The sequence below is a fragment of the Caloenas nicobarica genome, chromosome 33, assembly GCF_036013445.1.
Source record: "Caloenas nicobarica isolate bCalNic1 chromosome 33, bCalNic1.hap1, whole genome shotgun sequence".
Taxonomy (NCBI): Eukaryota; Metazoa; Chordata; class Aves; order Columbiformes; family Columbidae; genus Caloenas; species Caloenas nicobarica.
Genome location: NC_088277.1, coordinates 341,193 through 364,627, shown reverse-complemented (window position 1 = coordinate 364,627; position 23,435 = coordinate 341,193). Strand labels below are relative to the sequence as shown.

Genomic DNA, 23,435 nt, shown 5'->3' with positions numbered 1-23,435 from the left:
TTGCCGTGTTTAAAATTTAAGCTCAAATTTGCAGCTCAGGGTTTCTCCTGTGACCAAAAAAAAAAAACAAAAACCAAACCAAAAAAAAAGGGAGCATGCTCTTTGCAGTGCCTCCTGGGAAAGTTAAATCATCACTCTCTTTTCTGAAATGCTTTGGGAAGAAAAAGAGGTGTCTTGCGAGGAAGAACGTTGTTCGTGAATCTTCTGGGTATGGGAAAAGCCGGAGAGAGAGCGCGGTGCAACAAGCAAACCCTTAATGCTGCGATAATCTAGACAGGATAAATTCTATAATACTGTGTTGAGCACCTGTTGGAGAAGCTTGCTAGATGTGTCCTTAGGGTTGGGGACTCTGAAAACTTAACTTTTCGGGGTACATATCTGACGCTAACAAATGTGGGAGTGGGCTTGGTGACCAACGTTGCTACTAGTGGGCAGAGAAACTATCCTGCATCATCTCGGCGGTAGGAACTGCACGTCTAAGCGTTGTCCTCCGACGCTGCTGGCTGTGCCACCTCCCCAGCTGATGGCCCTAGGGAACAACACACGGGTCTCTGACAACCCCGTAGTTCCCCACCACGCCGCTGCTGCACCCCACCACCTCGGGGCTGTTGGCAACCACGACGGGAGAGCCCCCCAGCTGCCTGACCACGCAGCCCTGGTTTCCAAAGCTGACCACCCCACCGGCTGGGCAAGCCCCCATCCTACCATTCAAGCCCCCGTTGCCCGTGCTGACGACGGTGCGGGCTGGGAACCCCCCGCTCTGGGAGCTGAATCCCCCAGTTTTGCAGTTGACCCCTCCGGCTTGGCAATAGACCTCTGGGACGCATTGCTTGGCCACCGAGCTAATGACTCTTTTGGGGTGGATCCCAGCACTCCGGGAGCTGAACCCTCCGTTCTGGGAGCTGTGTCTTCCCGATCGTCTCCCCAGGGAGCCGTAGCCGCACGCAGCTGCGTTTGCAGCCAGCATCCCGCAGTCGTCAGGGATGTTGTAGCCGCTGCTGACCACAGCTGCAAGACAGCCCACAGGATTCGTTATTTAGGAAGGAAAACTGGAAGGCTCTCACCAGGCAAGTTGTTTCATGAGCGACAGAACCGACCCAACCTGATTTCCTCTGGATTTGTCCAATGTATCGGAGCCCCCGCTCTTTCCAACTCCTCCGCCGTGTCCCAACACATCCCCTCCCAGATCCTCCCGCTTCCCACACTGATCCTCTGGCTGGTGACATGTCCTTCCCCAGGTTCAATGCCTGGTGAGTTTGCCAGGACAGCTCACTATTGCCTCCAAGAGTATAAAGGGGTCACGAATTCGACCTTTCCCCCCCTCCATCTAAAACCTGGTTTTTTTTTGAAACTCAGAGGTATTTGAGATTTCTGGGTCTAAACTTTCAGCATCAACCTGGGCTGAAATGGCAAAGGGAGGCAGGGGCAGCTGGGGCAGACGGAAAGTGCTACTCTATAAATTGGAGTGAATTTCCTAGAATGACAAACCCTCGCATCTGAAAATCTTCAGGTTACTTACACACGCTCACCGGGTTCCCCACACATATCCTGTTGGGGGAGAGAAGAGAAATGCGCGTTATCCTATTAACCAGCTGCATGCACATCTGGAAACCTGACGTTACTCATCACTTTCAGCTGTACATTCACCCCGCTTAATCCCCTGTCCTAACACGTCTGTCTGTCCCTAGGACAGGAACTGTTTTTGCTGGCACGAGGGTGGCCCGTGTGGCCTCCAGCCATCTCTCCAGCCCCAGTTTCTGACAGCCTGGGAGGATCCTGGAGCTGCAAAATGCACTTGGGAGCTGGAATCGTTCTGTCCGCTAATGTACAGGAGAAAAGGGACAAGGTCTGTGTCACCCACCTGCTCTCTTCACCCTCCAGGAGGGTCTTGTAGGTCGCGATCTCGATGTCCAGGGCCAGCTTGACGTTCAGCAGCTCCTGGTAGTCCCGCAGCATGCAAGCCAGCTCGTCCTTGGCCTTCTGGAGGGCGTTCTGCAGCTCCACGTGCTTCTCCCGAGCATCTTTCAGGGCACAGTCCCCGCGCTGCTCAACGTCACAGATGGAGGTTTGCAGGCAGGAGACCTGTCGGGGGGAGAATAAAAGTGTAGGTGTCTTCAAGGCTTCATTTCCTAATTCCTGGACATTCTGGCTTTGGATTAATCTGCTATTCCAATTGCAGACAGAGGAAAAAACCACAACTGTCCCTTCTCTCTATCCACTTTTCAACTATACAGCCTAGAGCAGGTCTTAAGGATACTAATGGCCAATCTCCTCTTCCCCCATATCTGAGTTGTCCTCCAAGACATTGCCCTCCCTGGATCATCACCTCTCCTACCTGCTTCTTCGCGTTCTCCAGTTCACACTGCAGCTTCTGTATCATCCGGGTGAGCTCTGAAATCTCACACTTGTTGCTTTGCAGATCGTCGCAGTATTTGCCTCTCTTATCCTGAAGCTCCTGAAACTGGAACCAAGAAAAAAGTCCTTGGTTTTGACCCGCAGCCTGTTAAGTTGCTGGGCAGACACCCAGGTGGCTTCTCACTCACCCTGGTTTGGTAGAAAGCATCAACTTCTTCTTTGCTCTTCTGAGCTATTTCTTGGTACCAGCATTCGACGTTCTTGATGATGCTCTCCATGTCCAGGTCGCGGTTGTTGTCCATTTTGACGATGACTGAAGTGTCGCACAGCTGCCGATCCACCTGAGCTCGTTCCTGTGGGTTGGGGAATGGCTTAGTCAGCGGTTAGCAAGTCTCAAGACTTTTTAGTGAAGGGAGGGCTGGGACAAAGAGCCACACAAGTCAAGAAATGTCGCTTGGGTCGGCTCAGCAGAAAATCCTCCCTGTTGGATGAGTTACCACACGTCGGCTGCTGACCGACATGCTGACCTGCAGCAATTCTGTCCACATCAAGGGCAACGAATTTGAGTGATGAACCCCTGGTATCCTGTCATCTTCAGCTGCTTTGCTGATGCTAATGACAGGATTAAGCTGGGAGTTTCTTGAGCTCTAATCAGACAACTGCAATCCGGAGTAACGAGACGGACGCATCTCTGTTCTCAGGGGTAAAGTTAGGACACAGTCAATTCATCCCTGCAGCTGCATTAACAAAGGGGGAACCACCCTATTTCCAGCATAATCATGTTAATTTTGTATCAGCCTTGTAGCTCCGTGCTTTCAACTATTCAAGGCTTGGGGTGGGAGATGTCCAAGGGGGATTTCAAGAAGTTGGGAGCACCTGAAGGGTGAGACAGCACTAGCAAGCTCCTGGGACGGAGCAGAGGAACTCACCTCCTCAAATACACATTTCAACAGCTCCAGCTGCCTTCTTAACAGATCCACCTTCACCTCCAGCTCTTCCTTGTTCAGAAAGATGCAGTCGGCGTCCTGCAAGAGAGGAGACGCGTTCCAGCCCCATCTCGCCGCGAACGTGGCAGAAACGCAGAGGAGACAGAGGCAGCGCCAGGAAAACAGAAACGTGTCTCAACAGGATTTCGAGAGCAGGAAGGTGTGAGCGGGTGAGTCAAGATGCCCTGGTGTCTCCTGAAGGAAAGTGTAACATCCCACTGTGACTTGCAGGGATTAGTTTATTTATTACTTGGGAACTAGCTACAAACTCAGAATTGGCTAATGAGTATTCCAATTTTTTTTTTAATATTGTTCAAATGATTTCTGCTTTTCTGATGTCTAAGTATAAAGGATGTGAAAAGACTGGCAGGAAAAAATCAGCGTCTCAGACACCAGGTATTGCAGTGGGACCTCTCGCACTGTCCCCCTTCCACAAATACACCCTCCCAGTACAATTCCAGAACATGCTTGGGGTTACACAAGTTTTGCTGTAGCGATGTAAGCTTTGGGGATACATTCTTTTTACTTTCTACTTGCATTTGCCTCTTTTTCTGACCCTCTTTACAGGCATTTGCTAATAATCCACTATTTCAGCCAAGCTTTACCCCAGAAAAACCTATTATAGGTATAATGGTTGGTGTATTTCGAGCCTCTCACCTTTTTGAGTGCCACAAACTCATTCTCCACTGTTGTCCGCCTGTTAATTTCCTCCTCATACCTGTTGGAAAAGGAAAAGGGCTGAGCCAAGTGGCGCAATCAGACGCGCAGACGTTAAGCACCGGGTATAAATGACAGCCCTGGCTTGCTCGGGAGCTGCCAGCAGAGCAGGCATTAGACCCTCCCCAGATCAGAAGCTGCTTCGTGAAAAACAACAACATTAACAATGCAAAGAGTTTGCGAGCGAGACGGAAGAACGTGACATCCCCAGAGGGGATGCCCCACACGTCTGGGAGACGTTGGCTGGGATGGACCAGGGGAGAAGCAAAATGCCAGGAGCCGGAAGGTCCTTACTTGCACTTGAACTCCTCCACCAGCTGGCTGGTGGCACATTCTTCGCTGCCCAGTTTTTGCTTTTCGCAAAGCAAGCAGTCCAGGCGCTTCCGCAGGTCGCAGATGTAGTTCTCGAAGTACAGCTCCAGGTTTTTCCCTTTCTTCGGCAGCACATATTGCTGCAGGAGGCCCCATTTGGTCTCCAGCACTTTGTTCTGCTGCTCCAGGAATCGGACCTGCGGGCCAAAAACCAGCAATTCTTCAAATAAATAGGGGAATGCAGTAAGTCCACACCTGGTTTAACCGTCATTGTGAAACTGCAGGTGTACAAATAGGATTTTTGGGAAGTGAGAGGTGCTATACCACGATCATCATAAAATTATCTGCCCTTCTTTAGAAATCTAAAAGTTACGTGTCTAAATTATTTAGACATGTAAAAGTCACATGTCTAAATAATTTAGACATGTAAAAGTCACATGCCTAAATCTGCCTTTCTCACCAATTAGCAGAAATAAAGCTCCTCTGGAAGGTGCCCCTGATGTTTTAGGAGGAGATTGAGTCCCAAGATGGTGGGACCTGTTTGTCTTTTTTCCTACAAAGGGATCCTTAAGGTGGCAGCTCAGACTTGGGTATCTAACGTTGAGGTGCGTTAATCAGGATTAAGCTCCTCTGCCTTCAGGAATGTTTTTACAACAGCTGTGATATTTAAAGACAAAGTGGGGAAAAGGATCTAAGGGCAGAAAGATGAGCCCACCAGAGCCTGAACGAGGCTGCAACGAGAAACCCAGCCTTGAACTGAGAAATCCAGAGAGGAGACACCTGCAAGAAGGTCCAGGGCTGCCGTGGCCACGCTACGAACACCGATGAATGGTGTGAATTTGGGGGTTCTCCCGTGCAGGGACTCAACGGTCCTTGTGGGTCCGTTCTATGATTCTGTGAAATAGTTGGACGGGCGCGTGGCTGCAGCGAGCCCTTCCCCAGCACGGCAGGTCCCACCAACGTGGCTCTGTTGGGATCCGGACCTTTGCGCGGCGCCAGCTCGGTGATCCCTGGCACGAGCTGGGCTGGGGTTCGGAGGAGGTTGCCGGTGTTTGGCTTTTCTCGAACGAGCGCAGGTTCACACTCACCTTGTCGATGAAGCAGGCGAACTGGGTGTTGAGGGTCTTGATCTGTTCCTTCTCCTGGCAGCGAATTTCATGTTCCAGCGGGTCAACCCCGACACAGAGGGGCTTCAGCAGCCGCTCGTCGATGCAGATGCCCTGGATGCCATCGGCCTTGCGATCGGGGTAACCCCTCACGATGCTAAATCCCCGGGGGCCGCAGAGGCCGACCCTTCCTCCGACGTTACCGTAGCCTGCGCCTCCAAAGCCGAACTCTCCCAAGCATCCCGTACCGCAGACCCCGTTCACGTAGGAAATCCTCCTGTTGCCCCCCAGGTTGCAGACGCTCCTGCTGCTGTAGGCGCCGCAGCGCGCGGGCGGGCAGGCGGAGGCGGCGTAGCTGCGGCCACAGATCTCCGAAGCCGAACTGAAGCCTCTCCGTCCCAGGACGGATCTCACCGTAGGCGCCTGTCTGCTCATCGTGGCTTCTTTGAAGGCGGAACCTGGAAGTTTAAGGGAAGCTCTTCTGCGGGAGAGGGAACAGAGATGCCGCTGAAGTGACAGGGTGATGCCGCTGCCCCTTATATACATTTGGGAAGCTGGCCTTGATAGGATCAGGACATTAATTTAAAGCGCTTAAGGGTTTGGTTTGCCTGGCAGCAGTAAATGCTCCTCAAAATGCAAAACAGCCCGGCAAATACTAACTACTGAGGAAATAAAAAGGAATCTAAAAGTGCTCTGTTTGCAAGTTGGCTTAGAATATATTACGGTTTGAAGTGTTCCCCTAACTTACACTAATTATAGTTTAGCAAACATTTTTGAAGAAACCCTTTGTGATTTGTTTGCAGTGTGTCGTTTGGGGTTTTGTGTCTCATGGGGTTTTGTGTATGATGGCATGTTTTGCAGACTTGCACTTTGTGGGGCGAATTTCACAATCTCTCCTTTTTTCTCTCACCAGGCTTGTTTTGGGTGCGGAAAAGTAACCAAAAGGAAAAAGTCAACTACGGAAAAACACCGTGGAAGTCGTGTTGTGACGGATGGATCATTTATGTACCTGGAACGTCAGCGGATTCGCTGAGTTATGGGTCTGGATTCATCTGCAAGGACTCAAAATGCCCCCGAAAAACATTCCCGTGCAGCATTTCACACTGACCTTCTCCGACCACCACCGAAACAGCAGGTTGCATCCCGGAACCACCGCGCATTTCAGTTTTCTTACTAGATTTTTGTTCTTTGCAGTCAGTGACATTTCACTGGAGTCATGCTGCAAATTCTTAACCTGAAGTCCATTTGACACAGTTAAATCTTTGCCCCTTGGAGTTTCTACCAAGCTGGATGTCAGAGACTTTTTTGATTCATCCCCGGTAGTCTGTAGAGGGAACAAAGAAGGAACAGTAGCACATTTCAGCCTGGTGAGATCCGCCTCGATCAAACAGCGACAGCTGAAAGGTGGGTGACTTTGCCAGACACGTCCTTGACACTCCGTGGAGATGCATCTCCAAGAGAAACAGCCCCTGGGTCCTGCTGGAGGGAACCAGGGTGATTCACTCACCGCCAGCGCTCGTCTTTCCCCATCAACAAAGTCTTAATAAGCGGATGAGACTGGACACCAGAGATGGTTTTGACTCACGTTGGCGAGATGAATCTCATCACGAGCCCGAGGAGGTGAGGACCTGCCGACCATCTCGGGGCCTTCTCCAAACGGACGTTGGGAAAGACGAAACAATGGGGCTCTTGCGGCTCTTTGTGTTTGGGAGAAGAAGAGAGACATTAGAGCGCAAACAACTCGATGCCCTGAGCCCTTCCTGACCAAAGGGGAGCGATGCTTGGAGGAGTCTGTGTGGTTTGTTACACAAACAACTGTGGTACACGGAGACACTGTGTTCCCTCACCCTCGTTAACCCCCTCCAAAAACATCTTACAGGAGTTAGGATCAGTGCAAACCATGAAAACAGCACTAAACCTCCTTAAAACATTAAACCTTCTAATATCAAGTGCTTAAAAAGACACACACACCAACACCATAGGACGTGACTCCGGCACCGAGCTTCACCAGGCTATTAATTGAACGCGTAATTGCAGCGTGCGTGAGTTTGAGGGGCTGCTGGTATGAATTAGTTGCGTAAACTGATACTTTTGCCCTGTACGGATGGGATAATTCAACATATTTACAGCATGACTTTCAGATTACACCTTTGTTTATAGTATTTTAGGCTGACAGTTTATCCCGGGCTGCCAGAGCAATTGCCAATATCAGTTAAAGCAAATATTAGAGGCTTCAAGCTAAAGCTTGTAACTTCCAAGGAACAATGAGTGTTTTGCCTGTTGATACCCAAGATCTCAGGAATCAGCAATTTGTTATTGTGAGTGTGGATGTGGGAAATGGGAGAGTACACTGAAGCAAAAACCTCATCTTTTTGACTCAAGGGAAAAAAAAAAAAAAAGAGGGGAAGGACTGAGAAAGCAAAAAAAGGAAAATATTCTGATGAGGGGTTGGATGAAGTTGCAATCTCTCCCTTTGTCAGCGTTCTTCTCCCTGAATGTGCTGCTGAAAATAGAATTCATTATAACAACATGTGAAGCTCACTCCTTTGTTGCCTCTGGAGATGAATCTGAACCAGCTCTTTTCAAGAGTGTTTTATGCGATAGTCCCAAGGAGGCTCCCTCTGTAATTATCCGCAGCTGTAGAAGACTCGTTGCATTGGGACGGGGCTATGGCAATAAGCCACCTGTGCTAAGACCATTTAGTAGATGTAAAACCAGGTTGGAACGCGTATTTTTATACACACAGTTTCATGGACTGTATAGACTCTCGTCTCTGCCATTTGCGAGATGTTAAAGAATTTATTTGATTAGTGCAGCCTTGTTTCCCTTGTATCTAAAGCCAGAATCGTCCAAGGGAACTCAGTCTGGTGGTTTTTCCTCTCATTGCTCCACGTGATGGGATTTCCAAAGGATGTTCCTCATAATATTCATCGAACACTGGGCCTGGGTGCACCTTCCTCCCAAGTCCAGCCATCAAACTGGCCGTGAGTTCTAATTCCAGCTTTGGGAGCGGGGCCGGGGGAAGGAGATCGGCATCTCCAGACGGTGACTCACGGCATCGCAGACCGGGCCGGGCGCGAGGAATCGGGCCCTGGAGGGCCCTTCTCCTCCTGCCGGACGGCCACGGCCCGTCTAGACAGCCAGACAGCCCGACCCGGCGCCCGCTTGATGGGAACGCCGGGCGGAGTTGGTGCCGCCCTTTGGGCGCCCGATTTCCGTGGCGCCTCTGAAGCCTTAATGAGCGCGCGCATCACATGCTCCCCGGGCCTGCCGGGCCCCTCGTTAGGCTCGTCCTATCTCCCTGATTAGCGCCTGGAAAACCCAGGCTGGCCACAAAGCAAAGGGCTGTTTTCATCTTTTTCGTGCCGACGTCTTCCTCCCGCAGCGGAAATGAATGTGGGAGCCCTGAATGGGACGGCATCACGCTGCCCGGTGGAGCAAGAAGAGTAGAAGAGGGAAAAATAAAAATGTGACAGCTGTTCTTCGGTTCCGACGACTTCCCTATAAAGCTACAGGAGCTTTTCTCCCTTCCAGGCGAAGGCGGGGTTTGGGCGGAAGAGATTTCTCGAGCCACACAGAAGGAACTACCCGTGGAAAGCCACAGATTTAAAGTAAAGCTCTTGCTAAATTAACGTGTCAGATCCTGAAACGGTGATGGGGGGAGTCTGGAGGTGAGAAAGCAGCACCAGCTCTGTGTCATTTCCCCACTTACCCTTTTCTGGCGTAAAAAGGGACGGGATTGTCTATTTTCAGTGGGAACACCGCAACCTTTGTGAGATACTTAAACCCCTCTGAATGAATATTTATGGGTCCTCAATTGTTCTTTTCTTGTCAAATCTTTCTTGTGGTTTTTTTCATTAAAGATCGTGGCTGTTTACTTCTGCGCTCCTCGAATTTTATTGGGAAATAGCTTCTTATCACAGGGGAATTGTGGGGGCAGAGAAAGCTCTTCCAGTTCGGAATCACAATGGTTGATTTGATGGGAAAGACCTTCCCTCTGGGTTCCCCCTTTTGAAATCCAAAATTTCTAAAATGATGCTGAAAAAACCCAACAAAGCACATTCCTGAGGTTTTTTCCTATAATGAGCCTATTGCAGCAGATTCGGAAGAGGTGTCAAAGTGTTTTATCGTCACACCTCCGTGGTCGACACGCTATAAAAATGCAAAGAGGCTGAGATGGCTCCTCTGTGAATCTTTAAACACCCATTGAACAGCATTGAGTAGGAGCCAGATCTAGGGCAAAGCAGCATAAATGATGTGAGTTTTAAAGGTTTCCATAATTTAAACCAAGCACAGACGGGACCTGCAGGACGCTCCGGGCAGCCCTGCCACCTCTGCTCAGCTGTCAGGACTTCTAATAGGAATAAGGGAATTTCTGTTTTCTTGGGGAAAAAACAAGGGACAACACGTTTGTTCTCCGTGCAGTTTATCGGAAAAAGAGCAAAAACATTTAAAGCTCTTGAGTCATCAAGATGGAAGTGAAGGTGCAGTAATTTAGGCGTATGTCAGGACACTATGCGTAGCTAATAGGAGTATAAGCGACATCATTACACTTTGCTGCTCCAGAAGGGGAAATGTGTTTTGGGGTTTTTTTAATTGAGATTTTCTTTATGAGGTGCCTGAGCAAACAGGTCCGAGACGGCGACCGAAGCGCGTCCCTGGAGTCCTGCCCTCCTCTGGCTGACCCCGCGTGTCCCGCCGCGTCGCCCCGAATTACCGCGGATTCGGCTGAAACGGTGGGTCCTGGAGAGCTCCTTTTCAGAAACGCTTCCCGGCGCTCTGGGGACAGGGTTCTGGGTTCAGTATCCTCACTCGTGTCCTAGAAAACGCTTAATTGGGAAAAAACACCCAGAAGGCTGGTGGGAGCAGGAGCGGAGTGATGATATGTGCTCCAGCACAGCAGCCCGTCAAAGCAGCAGAAATCAAAAGGAGTGTGTTTTATGTGTTGTAAGTGGCCCTTTTTTGATGTGCTCCTGGCAGAGTTCCTCTGATGTGGTTTCGTGTTGCTGCTTTCATGACGTTCCTGTGCCCGTTTTGCCTTTTCCTCGTGTGTCTCTGGAGCGTCACCGCGCTCGGTGTCACACGCCGCTGTTCGCAGAGGGGACACGTATCGGGGGGACCCCAGGAGTCCTCGCTGTCCCTGCCCTCTTTCTTTTGAGAGTCCTGAACTTGAAGGCTTTTTGTTTGGTCGGGTTTTTTTGTTTGGTTGTTTGGGTTTTTTTTTTAGGAAAGCCAAATGTTTCTAAGATCAAATATCAATTCTGAACTACAACAGAAAAGCCGGACCTGTCCCTGGCCTGCCCGGCTGTGCTTAAGTCTTGTTTCCAGGATACCAATACTTTGTTCTAATTAGAGCTAATAATTAAGGTTTTCCATTACTTCCCGTTATAAACTATATAATGAATTAGATGGTCTGAAAATTATACAAGTTTCTATGGGTGCCGAATTACTGGTGAGTCATAATTCTACCCTACGCATTGGATGCTTTGAACCTCTGTCAGAAGCTTTGTCTCCTGCCAGAATTCTCGCTGGAGCAATTTTAGTGACTTTCCGAATGGCTGTAGCTAATCCAACGACCTAATTTGGTGCAATTAGTTCTTTGCAATAATCAAAATGATCCACCGGAGGGGAGGCCAGCAGATAATCCTCCTTCCCTGCTGGGCACTGGGAAGATCTTCTCTAGACCAAGAGGAACGTGACTTGGCATCTCACATCCAGGATCCATCACACCTCCTTCTTCACATTTCCTTGCTGTTCTAAGAGTGCAAAATAATTATTTTTTATGACTAACCCTCCACAGACCATCCTCAGTTAAAGACGGTGACTGACCGGGCAGGACTCACCTCTTCTAAATTTTGATGCTGGGTGTGCGGAGAGACAAGCGCGTCTGAGAACTTTCTGTCCTCCCTCATCTTCGAGTCCAAAATCTTCTAAAATCGCCAGCTTAGACTTGGCTGCCCAACTTTTAGAAGAATAAATAAGTGTAGTTGCATCTTCTCATTAAGTTTTCTGCTCTGATGGTGCAGAACACGCCAAAAAATGAGGCTTAGGTGCAGAAGACAATAAACAGCCCTGAAAAGAGGAAGCTGGGCCACAAGGCTGTGAACTGGGTGCTCGTTAATGGTTTAACTGGGAACGGCTGTGGGCTGGGCCTTGGTGGGCCCAGCAACCAGGATCCTGTAAAAATACCTGGTTATCGCAGCTGCTGTCTGCTACCCCTTCGTGTTTCAGCTCGGAATTAAAATCCCTCCGGGCCAATAAAAGATTTATTGGAGTTGCTTGACAGACAGGGAGGAAGCGGCCGGTAAGTTTAATATGTTTGTACCTCCAAGTGGGGCCCCGATCACGTCTCTGTCCTCGCGGCTTCTTGCCAAAGGCTCTTTGGAAGCAGAAAAGGGACGGGTTTCATGTCGGGCCGTTCCAAAGGAAAGGTTTCCCTGCTGTTGCGCCGTCCTGGTCCTCCACCTCTCGATAGGCTCAAACCTCGGTCAGGTTTTTTTGGCAATTAATTATTTAAGCGTTTCAAGTTCCTGAAATCTAGCAGTGTTGCACTGGCTCGTCCTTTTTTTTTAGGTTTTTTTGGCAATTAATTATTTAAGCGTTTCAAATTCCTGAAATCTAGCAGTGTTGCACTGGCTCGTCCTTTTTTTTTGTTTGTTTGGGTTTTTTTACTTTTGCAGGAATTTTTTGCCTTTTTTTCCCCTTTTTGCCTCTTCTTGCCTTTTTGCCTTTTTCTCCTTTTTTTACCTTTTCCCCTTTTTTTCCTTTTTTTGCTTTTTCCCCGTTTTTGCCTTTTTTCCCCTTTTTTGCTGTTTTCCCCTTTTTTGCCGTTTTTGCCTTTTTTCCCCTTTTTTCCCCCCTTTTTCCTTTTTTTTCCTCCTCTCTTTTCCTTTTTCCTTTTGCTTTTTCCCCTTCCCTCGCTCCCTGGGCTCACTGGAGGGGCTCTTTCACCACCTTTCGCAAGAAGATCGGCAAAACCCAAAGCCAGTTACCAGAAACCTCGCCGGCATCCAGAGAGACGCCGAAGCCTTTCTCGTACCCCACCATCTGCAGACGCTCTGCGCTGGAACGGCTCGCCCCGCGAGGGAGATAATTGGCGGGATGAAGGAGCTGGAAAGACGACTCGCTTAATTGCAGGTTCTTGACAGCGCTATCAATTACACCTACACAGGGCAGAGCAGGAGCGATTGAAGTCCTGGGTGTCTCCCCCGGCTGCTGAAACCCCGGCGGGTCTGCGGTGATGCCGGTTGGCAGAGCAGGGCTGGGCCTGGAGGACGGGAGGACACTTGGCCGGGAGCGGCTCTGGCTCCGTCTTCGTTTTCTGCCTCCAGTTTGTCTCTCCTTGGTCTCCGTCTGCCCGGCCCCGGCGACGAGGCCCCTGGTGCTTCTCCTGCACCTTCCGAGCAGGGCTGGGGGGCCTCCTGGTACCTACCGGCCCTGCTGCCGCCAAGGACAGTTCGGCTCCTTTCGAGCAAGAAATTGCTCAGAGCTTCGCTTTCCTTGCTGGGTTTAGAGCCTACAGGGTTGTGGACGGTTTCCAAGGCTGTTTGTTTGTCTCCCGTAGATGCGCTTTGATAAGCAAAACTTCTGACTTGGGTTTTCCTACCACCCGTCCGGACCAGCCTCAGCGCTGAGTCCTGACGTCCCCTGGGGACCCCGAGTCCCCGCACGGCAGGTGGTGCCACCCCTGGGCTGTGCCCGCCCCGCGCAGGCTGTGATTCGGAGGACCACAAGCTCGGCCCTGCCTTCCTCTCCCGACTTCATCCCATCCCACCCAATTTGCTGCAGGACACCAAGGTTTTGTGCGTCATTCGGCAGCGGAGAGTGTCCAGGTTTAAAACACACCAGATCTTCTCCACCAGCTTCCGCGCAGCTGGTGGAACTGGGTGTACTGGTGTCAGCTGTGTTTGCTGAGGGTTGTATGTGGGCACCAGGGGAGTCGCTCCCCGCATAATCACAGCTCATTAATTTACTTCTGATCACCAGGAATTTTGGAAAGAGGCCCAGCGATGAAGACAGGAGGCCCACAAATTTCACGATGCTACAATGCAGCCCTGACTGATTTCATGGCTTTTTGCCAAAGTAAACCAGGAAGGAACTTCTTGTTCTGGCCACATCTGCACAGCGAAGAGGGCCCAAGCCCAAAACCCCATCAGTTAAAGACCGGGAGAGCCGGCACAAAAACCAGCTCTACGCCAGCACGGTACAACTCTTTCCTCCCACTAGGTGGTGGTATCTAACCCATCTTGAGCATCCCTGTCCACACGGGTTCTTGGTTGGATTCTTGGTGGTGACGTGAGCCTGTTCACAGCAGGTTCCCCGCTCAGGAACCCCAGGATGCCACTCGCACCTGTAGAGGTTCAGAAGCCAGGGCAGCGCGGCACCGTCGAGCTCACCGTTTCGCAACCAGCGCGAGACTCACACCGCCCACACGCGGAGCGCGCGGGTGGGATCCCGCACGGGTGAAAACACGGGCTTATCTCAGCAGGGTTTGCTAACGCAACCTGCAGATTTCACTGTCCCAGCCCTGCTGGCTGCTCCACAGCTTGCGCGGGGCCTTCTGCGGGTGATGAGGGCAGCGACAGCCCCGTTTTCGCTGAAATACGGCACGCAGACCTCCCCGCGTGCAGGGAACTCGCGGCTTCTTCCAGACTGTGCTACAAAGGTGGGATTTCGCCCTTGGCGGCTCCACACCAACCTTCTCTAATGGTCTCCGTGGCTCTACCACTATTTGCAGGTGGGTCTCCACAGTGTGTCCCACCAAGCTGAGGGTCTCGCTCCCTGGTGAGGAGCTGCCACCTTCGGGACTCTTCACAGTCTGATTTCTTTGAAAAACAGCAAAAAAGCTCCTACTTTCCCTCCAAGTGGGGAAAAGGCATGAAATACCCCTGATGGGACTGCGACACGCGGTGATCTAAGAGGAGCGTTGCTAAATTAAGATGACACGGTTGCATGGAGCGTCTCAAACTTTCCTAGTAATCTCAGCTGCTCTTTTTTCTTGAGGCTGGATCAAAGCTCCGTTAACTGGTTTATATATTCAGAGTTCTTTCAAAAATTCCATCACACACATCAGCATCCTACCTGCCCATGGACCAATACAGACACAACAGATTCTTTCAAGCTTTTATTTGCCAAAGAAAAATGTCCCAAAGAACCCGAGGTGAAGAGCTCACAGAAAGCCTAAGGAAGCAGTAGAACCATCACAATATTGTCACAAAATGGGTGGGGGCGGAGACACCTGGAGGTGGCCGTGCAAGGAGAACAGAGCTCGGGGTAATGTGTGACACATTTGGACGAGTGGTGACGCGGTGGTTGGGAGAAAAGCCACCCTTCCTCCAATAGGAAGGGGAACATCATCTTCCCAGTCCACTGGCAGCATTTCCTTTCAAATATTAATCCTGGGACTCATCTTCAGAAGAACCGGAGCCACGTCGATACGCATACGTGCAGCCCTGGCTTCCAGAATAGCAAACTTCTTCAGAGCAGCATTCTGCAGTCTCAGCGCCGCACCCGTAACTCCCAAGACCACAGCTCCCATCCCCATAACCCCCTTCCCCTCCAGAGCCAACCCCACCTCCAGAGCCATAGCCCCCACTGCCAGGACTGCAGACACCCCCAGAGCTGGGGGCCCAAGATCCACCGCTGCAGCCACCTCCGGAGCTGGAGCCTCCATGACCTGAGCTTCCTCCTTCTCCAGGGCTGGATCCCCAACCTCCAGAACTGTGGCCACCTCCTGAGCTGGATCCTCCATGACCAGAACTCCCTCCTCCAGAGATGGAGCCTCTCCTGCCAGAGCTGCTGCCACCTCCAGAGCTCACCCCTCCACTGTGGGGACTGCATCTGCCACTGCCAGAGCTGGATCCCCAACCTCCAGAGCTGGAGCCTCCGTGACCAGAGCTTCCTCCAGAGCTGGAGCCTCCATGACCTGAGCTTCCTCCATAGCTGGAGCCTCCAAGACCTGAGCTGTGACCACTTCCAGAGATGGAACCACCACTGCCAGAGCTGGATCCCCAACCTCCAGAGCTGGAGCCTCCATGACCAGAGCTGCTGCCACCTCCACAGCTGGAATCCCAACCTCCAGAGCTGTGGCCACCTCCAGAGCTGGAGCCTCCATGACCTGAGCTTCCTCCAGAGATGGAGCCTCTTCTCCCAGAGCTGCTGCCACCTCCAGAGCTCACCCCTCCACTGTGGGGACTGCATCTGCCACTGCCAGAGCTGGATCCCCAACCTCCAGAGCTGGAGCCTCCGTGACCAGAGCTTCCTCCACCTCCAGAGCTGGATCCCCAACTGCCAGAACTGTAGCCACCTCCAGAGCTGGAGCCTCCATGACCTGAGCTTCCTCCAGAGCTGGATCCTCCATGACCTGAGCTTCCTCCAGAGATGGAGCCTCTTCTCCCAGAGCTGCTGCCACCTCCAGAGCTCATCCCTCCACTGTGGGGACTGCATCTGCCACTGCCAGATCTGGATCCCCAACCTCCAGAGCTGTGGCCACCTCCAGAGCTGGGGCCTCCATGACCTGAGCTTCCTCCAATTCCATGACCAGAGCTTCCTCCAATTCCATGACCAGAGCTTCCTCCACCTCCATGACCTGAGCTTCCACCACTGCCAGAGCTGGATCCCCAACCTCCAGAGCTGGAGCCTTCATGACCTGAGCTTCCTCCATAGCTGGAGCCTCCATGACCTGAGCTGTGACCACTTCCAGAGATGGAACCACCACTGCCAGAGCTGGAACCCCAACCTCCAGAGCTGTGGCCACCTCCAGAGCTGGATCCTCCATGACCAGAGCTTCCTCCAGAGCTGGAGCCTTCATGACCTGAGCTTCCTCCATAGCTGGACCCTCCATGACCTGAGCTGTGACCACTTCCAGAGATGGAACCACCACTGCCAGAGCTGGATCCCCAACCTCCAGAGCTGGAGCCTCCATGACCAGAACTTCCTCCAGAGATGGAGCCTCTCCTGCCAGAACTGCTGCCACCTCCAGAGCTCACCCCTCCACTGTGGGGACTGCATCTGCCACTGCCAGAGCTGGATCCCCAACCTCCAGAACTGTGGCCACCTCCAGAGCTGGAGCCTCCATGGCCTGAGCTTCCTCCAATTCCATGACCAGAGCTTCCTCCACCTCCATGACCTGAGCTTCCACCACAAATGGACCCACCACTGCCAGAGCTGGATCCCCAACCTCCAGAGCTGGAGCCTCCATGGCCTGAGCTTCCTCCAATTCCATGACCAGAGCTTCCTCCACCTCCATGACCTGAGCTTCCACCACTGCCAGAGCTGGATCCCGAACATCCAGAGCTGGATCCTCCATGACCAGAGCTTCCTCCTCCTCCAGAGCTGGAGCCTCCATGACTGGAACTTCCTCCAGAGATGGAGCCTCTTCTCCCAGAGCTGCTGCCACTTCCAGAGCTCACCCCTCCACTGTGGGGACTGCATCTGCCACTGCCAGAGCTGGATCCCCAACCTCCAGAGCTGGAGCCTCCATGACCTGAGCTTCCTCCAGAGCTGGATCCTCCATGACCTGAGCTTCCTCCAGAGATGGAGCCTCTTCTCCCAGAGCTGCTGCCACCTCCAGAGCTCACCCCTCCACTGTGGGGACTGCATCTGCCACTGCCAGAGCTGGATCCCCAACCTCCAGAGCTGGAGCCTCCGTGACCAGAGCTTCCTCCACCTCCAGAGCTGGATCCCCAACCGCCAGAACTGTGGCCACCTCCAGAGCTGGAGCCTCCATGACCTGAGCTTCCTCCAGAGCTGGATCCTCCATGACCTGAGCTTCCTCCAGAGATGGAGCCTCTTCTCCCAGAGCTGCTGCCACCTCCAGAGCTCATCCCTCCACTGTGGGGACTGCATCTGCCACTGCCAGATCTGGATCCCCAACCTCCAGAACTGTGGCCACCTCCAGAGCTGGGGCCTCCATGACCTGAGCTTCCTCCAATTCCATGACCAGAGCTTCCTCCACCTCCATGACCTGAGCTTCCACCACTGCCAGAGCTGGATCCCCAACCTCCAGAGCTGGAGCCTTCATGACCTGAGCTTCCTCCATAGCTGGAGCCTCCATGACCTGAGCTGTGACCACTTCCAGAGATGGAACCACCACTGCCAGAGCTGGAACCCCAACCTCCAGAGCTGTGGCCACCTCCAGAGCTGGATCCTCCATGACCAGAGCTTCCTCCAGAGCTGGAGCCTTCATGACCTGAGCTTCCTCCATAGCTGGACCCTCCATGACCTGAGCTGTGACCACTTCCAGAGATGGAACCACCACTGCCAGAGCTGGATCCCCAACCTCCAGAGCTGGAGCCTCCATGACCAGAACTTCCTCCAGAGATGGAGCCTCTCCTGCCAGAACTGCTGCCACCTCCAGAGCTCACCCCTCCACTGTGGGGACTGCATCTGCCACTGCCAGAGCTGGATCCCCAACCTCCAGAACTGTGGCCACCTCCAGAGCTGGAGCCTCCATGGCCTGAGCTTCCTCCAATTCCATGACCAGAGCTTCCTCCACCTCCATGACCTGAGCTTCCACCACAAATGGACCCACCACTGCCAGAGCTGGATCCCCAACCTCCAGAGCTGGAGCCTCCATGGCCTGAGCTTCCTCCAATTCCATGACCAGAGCTTCCTCCACCTCCATGACCTGAGCTTCCACCACTGCCAGAGCTGGATCCCGAACATCCAGAGCTGGATCCTCCATGACCAGAGCTTCCTCCTCCTCCAGAGCTGGAGCCTCCATGACCTGAGCTTCCTCCAGAGCTGGATCCTCCATGACCTGAGCTTCCTCCAGAGATGGAGCCTCTTCTCCCAGAGCTGCTGCCACCTCCAGAGCTCACCCCTCCACTGTGGGGACTGCATCTGCCACTGCCAGAGCTGGATCCCCAACCTCCAGAACTGTGGCCACCTCCAGAGCTGGAGCCTCCATGACCTGAGCTTCCTCCAATTCCATGACCAGAGCTTCCTCCACCTCCGTGACCTGAGCTTCCACCACAAATGGACCCACCACTGCCAGAGCTGGAGCCTCCATGACCTGAGCTTCCTCCAATTCCATGACCAGAGCTTCCTCCACCTCCATGACCTGAGCTTCCACCACAAATGGACCCGCCACTGCCAGAGCTGGAGCCTCCATGACCTGAGCTTCCTCCAATTCCATGACCAGAGCTTCCTCCACCTCCATGACCTGAGCTTCCACCACAAATGGACCCACCACTGCCAGAGCTGGATCCCCAACCTCCAGAGCTGGAGCCTTCATGACCTGAGCTTCCTCCATAGCTGGAGCCTCCATGACCTGAGCTGTGACCACTTCCAGAGATGGAACCACCACTGCCAGAGCTGGAACCCCAACCTCCAGAGCTGTGGCCACCTCCAGAGCTGGATCCTCCATGACCTGAGCTTCCTCCAGAGATGGAGTCTCTCCTACCAGAGCTGCTGCCACCTCCAGAGCTCATCCCTCCACTGTGGGGACTGCATCTGCCACTGCCAGAGCTGGATCCCCAACCTCCAGAGCTGGATCCTCCATGACCTGAGCTTCCTCCAGAGATGGAGCCTCTCCTGCCAGAACTGCTGCCACCTCCAAAGCTCATCCCTCCACTGTGGGGACTGCATCTGCCACTGCCAGAGCTGGATCCCCAACCTCCAGAGCTGTGGCCACCTCCTGAGCTGGATCCTCCATGACCTGAGCTTTCTCCAGAGATGGAGCCTCCATGACCGGAACTCCCTCCTCCAGAGATGGAGCCTCTCCTGCCAGAACTGCTGCCACCTCCAGAGCTCACCCCTCCACTGTGGGGACTGCATCTGCCACTGCCAGAGCTGGATCCCCAACCTCCAGAGCTGTGGCCACCTCCAGAGCTGGAGCCTCCATGGCCTGAGCTTCCTCCGATTCCATGACCGGAGCTTCCTCCACCTCCATGACCTGAGCTTCCACCACAAATGGACCCGCCACTGCCAGAGCTGGAGCCTCCATGACCTGAGCTTCCTCCAATTCCATGACCAGAGCTTCCTCCACCTCCATGACCTGAGCTTCCACCACAAATGGACCCACCACTGCCAGAGCTGGAACCCCAACCTCCAGAGCTGTGGCCACCTCCAGAGCTGGATCCTCCATGACCTGAGCTTTCTCCAGAGATGGAGCCTCCATGACCGGAACTCCCTCCTCCAGAGATGGAGCCTCTCCTGCCAGAACTGCTGCCACCTCCAGAGCTCACCCCTCCACTGTGGGGACTGCATCTGCCACTGCCAGAGCTGGATCCCCAACCTCCAGAGCTGGAGCCTCCATGACCTGAGCTTCCTCCTCCTCCAGAACTGGAGCCTCCATGACTGGAACTTCCTCCTGAGATGGAGCCTCTTCTCCCAGAGCTGCTGCCACCTCCAGAGCTCACCCCTCCACTGTGGGGACTGCATCTGCCACTGCCAGAGCTGGATCCCCAACCTCCAGAGCTGTGGCCACCTCCAGAGCTGGAGCCTCCATGGCCTGAGCTTCCTCCGATTCCATGACCGGAGCTTCCTCCACCTCCATGACCTGAGCTTCCACCACAAATGGACCCACCACTGCCAGAGCTGGATCCCCAACCTCCAGAGCTGGAGCCTCCATGGCCTGAGCTTCCTCCAGAGATGGAGCCTCCATGACCTGAGCTTCCTCCACCTCCATGACCTGAGCTTCCACCACAAATGGACCCACCACTGCCAGAGCTGGATCCTCCATGACCTGAGCTTCCTCCAGAGCTGGAGCCTCCATGACCAGAACTTCCTCCAGAGATGGAGCCTCTCCTGCCAGAACTGCTGCCACCTCCAGAGCTCACCCCTCCACTGTGGGGACTGCATCTGCCACTGCCAGAGCTGGATCCCCAACCTCCAGAGCTGGAGCCTCCATGACCAGGGCTTCCTCCACCTCCAGAGCTGGATCCCCAACCTCCAGAGCTGGAGCCTCCATGACTGGAACTTCCTCCAGAGCTGGAGCCTCCATGACCTGAGCTTCCTCCACCTCCATGACCTGAGCTTCCTCCACCTCCATGGCCTGAGCTTCCTCCAATTCCATGACCAGAGCTTCCTCCACCTCCATGACCTGAGCTTCCACCACAAATGGACCCACCACTGCCAGAGCTGGATCCCCAACCTCCAGAGCTGTGGCCACCTCCAGAGCTGGATCCTCCATGACCTGAGCTTCCTCCAGAGATGGAGCCTCCATGACCTGAGCTGTGACCACTTCCAGAGGTGGAACCACCACTGCCAGAGCTGGAACCCCAACCTCCAGAGCTGTGGCCACCTCCAGAGCTGGAGCCTCCATGACCTGAGCTTCCTCCAGAGATGGAGCCTCTCCTGCCAGAACTGCTGCCACCTCCAGAGCTCATCCCTCCACTGTGGGGACTGCATCTGCCACTGCCAGAGCTGGATCCCCAACCTCCAGAGCTGTGGCCACCTCCTGAGCTGGATCCTCCATGACCTGAGCTTTCTCCAGAGATGGAGCCTCCATGACCGGAACTCCCTCCTCCAGAGATGGAGCCTCTCCTGCCAGAACTGCTGCCACCTCCAGAGCTCACCCCTCCACTGTGGGGACTGCATCTGCCACTGCCAGAGCTGGATCCCCAACCTCCAGAGCTGGAGCCTCCATGACCTGAGCTTCCTCCTCCTCCAGAACTGGAGCCTCCATGACTGGAACTTCCTCCTGAGATGGAGCCTCTTCTCCCAGAGCTGCTGCCACCTCCAGAGCTCACCCCTCCACTGTGGGGACTGCATCTGCCACTGCCAGAGCTGGATCCCCAACCTCCAGAGCTGTGGCCACCTCCAGAGCTGGAGCCTCCATGGCCTGAGCTTCCTCCGATTCCATGACCGGAGCTTCCTCCACCTCCATGACCTGAGCTTCCACCACAAATGGACCCACCACTGCCAGAGCTGGATCCCCAACCTCCAGAGCTGGAGCCTCCGTGACCAGAGCTTCCTCCACCTCCAGAGCTGGATCCCCAACCTCCAGAACTGTGGCCACCTCCAGAGCTGGAGCCTCCATGACCTGAGCTTCCTCCAGAGCTGGATCCTCCATGACCTGAGCTTCCTCCAGAGATGGAGCCTCTTCTCCCAGAGCTGCTGCCACCTCCAGAGCTCACCCCTCCACTGTGGGGACTGCATCTGCCACTGCCAGAGCTGGATCCCCAACCTCCAGAACTGTGGCCACCTCCAGAGCTGGAGCCTCCATGACCTGAGCTTCCTCCAATTCCATGACCAGAGCTTCCTCCACCTCCATGACCTGAGCTTCCACCACAAATGGACCCACCACTGCCAGAGCTGGATCCCCAACCTCCAGAGCTGTGGCCACCTCCAGAGCTGGAGCCTCCATGACCTGAGCTTCCTCCAATTCCATGACCAGAGCTTCCTCCACCTCCATGACCTGAGCTTCCACCACAAATGGACCCGCCACTGCCAGAGCTGGAGCCTCCATGACCTGAGCTTCCTCCAATTCCATGACCAGAGCTTCCTCCACCTCCATGACCTGAGCTTCCACCACAAATGGACCCGCCACTGCCAGAGCTGGAGCCTCCATGACCTGAGCTTCCTCCAATTCCATGACCAGAGCTTCCTCCACCTCCATGACCTGAGCTTCCACCACAAATGGACCCACCACTGCCAGAGCTGGAACCCCAACCTCCAGAGCTGTGGCCACCTCCAGAGCTGGATCCTCCATGACCTGAGCTTTCTCCAGAGATGGAGCCTCCATGACCGGAACTCCCTCCTCCAGAGATGGAGCCTCTCCTGCCAGAACTGCTGCCACCTCCAGAGCTCACCCCTCCACTGTGGGGACTGCATCTGCCACTGCCAGAGCTGGATCCCCAACCTCCAGAGCTGGAGCCTCCATGACCTGAGCTTCCTCCTCCTCCAGAACTGGAGCCTCCATGACTGGAACTTCCTCCTGAGATGGAGCCTCTTCTCCCAGAGCTGCTGCCACCTCCAGAGCTCACCCCTCCACTGTGGGGACTGCATCTGCCACTGCCAGAGCTGGATCCCCAACCTCCAGAGCTGTGGCCACCTCCAGAGCTGGAGCCTCCATGGCCTGAGCTTCCTCCGATTCCATGACCGGAGCTTCCTCCACCTCCATGACCTGAGCTTCCACCACAAATGGACCCACCACTGCCAGAGCTGGATCCCCAACCTCCAGAGCTGGAGCCTCCATGGCCTGAGCTTCCTCCAGAGATGGAGCCTCCATGACCTGAGCTTCCTCCACCTCCATGACCTGAGCTTCCACCACAAATGGACCCACCACTGCCAGAGCTGGATCCTCCATGACCTGAGCTTCCTCCAGAGCTGGAGCCTCCATGACCAGAACTTCCTCCAGAGATGGAGCCTCTCCTGCCAGAACTGCTGCCACCTCCAGAGCTCACCCCTCCACTGTGGGGACTGCATCTGCCACTGCCAGAGCTGGATCCCCAACCTCCAGAGCTGGAGCCTCCATGACCAGGGCTTCCTCCACCTCCAGAGCTGGATCCCCAACCTCCAGAGCTGGAGCCTCCATGACTGGAACTTCCTCCAGAGCTGGAGCCTCCATGACCTGAGCTTCCTCCACCTCCATGACCTGAGCTTCCTCCACCTCCATGGCCTGAGCTTCCTCCAATTCCATGACCAGAGCTTCCTCCACCTCCATGACCTGAGCTTCCACCACAAATGGACCCACCACTGCCAGAGCTGGATCCCCAACCTCCAGAGCTGTGGCCACCTCCAGAGCTGGATCCTCCATGACCTGAGCTTCCTCCAGAGATGGAGCCTCCATGACCTGAGCTGTGACCACTTCCAGAGGTGGAACCACCACTGCCAGAGCTGGAACCCCAACCTCCAGAGCTGTGGCCACCTCCAGAGCTGGAGCCTCCATGACCTGAGCTTCCTCCAGAGATGGAGCCTCTCCTGCCAGAACTGCTGCCACCTCCAGAGCTCATCCCTCCACTGTGGGGACTGCATCTGCCACTGCCAGAGCTGGATCCCCAACCTCCAGAGC

The 23,435-nt window shown here is 54.0% G+C and overlaps 1 protein-coding gene across 1 annotated transcript; it reads right to left on the bottom strand.

The window, feature by feature from the left end:
- Window positions 1-529: 529 nt before the first annotated feature.
- Window positions 530-5,911, bottom strand: LOC136000623 (keratin, type II cytoskeletal 4-like). Its single transcript, XM_065654554.1, has 9 exons — window positions 5,459-5,911; window positions 4,353-4,567; window positions 3,999-4,059; window positions 3,285-3,380; window positions 2,544-2,708; window positions 2,336-2,461; window positions 1,862-2,082; window positions 1,520-1,548; window positions 530-1,008 (listed from the first exon to the last, which is right to left on the bottom strand). Exons 1-9 carry the CDS (start codon window positions 5,909-5,911, stop codon window positions 530-532), a joined length of 1,845 nt encoding a protein of 614 aa, XP_065510626.1.
- Between the last annotated feature and the right edge of the window lie 17,524 nt (window positions 5,912-23,435).

Coding starts and splice junctions, on each gene's coding strand:
- LOC136000623 (XM_065654554.1), bottom strand. CDS start 5,911: ATGAGCAGACAGGCGCCTACGGTGAGATCCGTCCTGGGACGGAGAGGC. Junction 2,462..2,543: donor ATGCTTTCTACCAAACCAGG/GTGAGTGAGAAG, acceptor TCTTGGTTCCAG/TTTCAGGAGCTTCAGGATAA. Junction 1,549..1,861: donor CTGGAGGGTGAAGAGAGCAG/GTGGGTGACACA, acceptor CTCCCCCAACAG/GATATGTGTGGGGAACCCGG.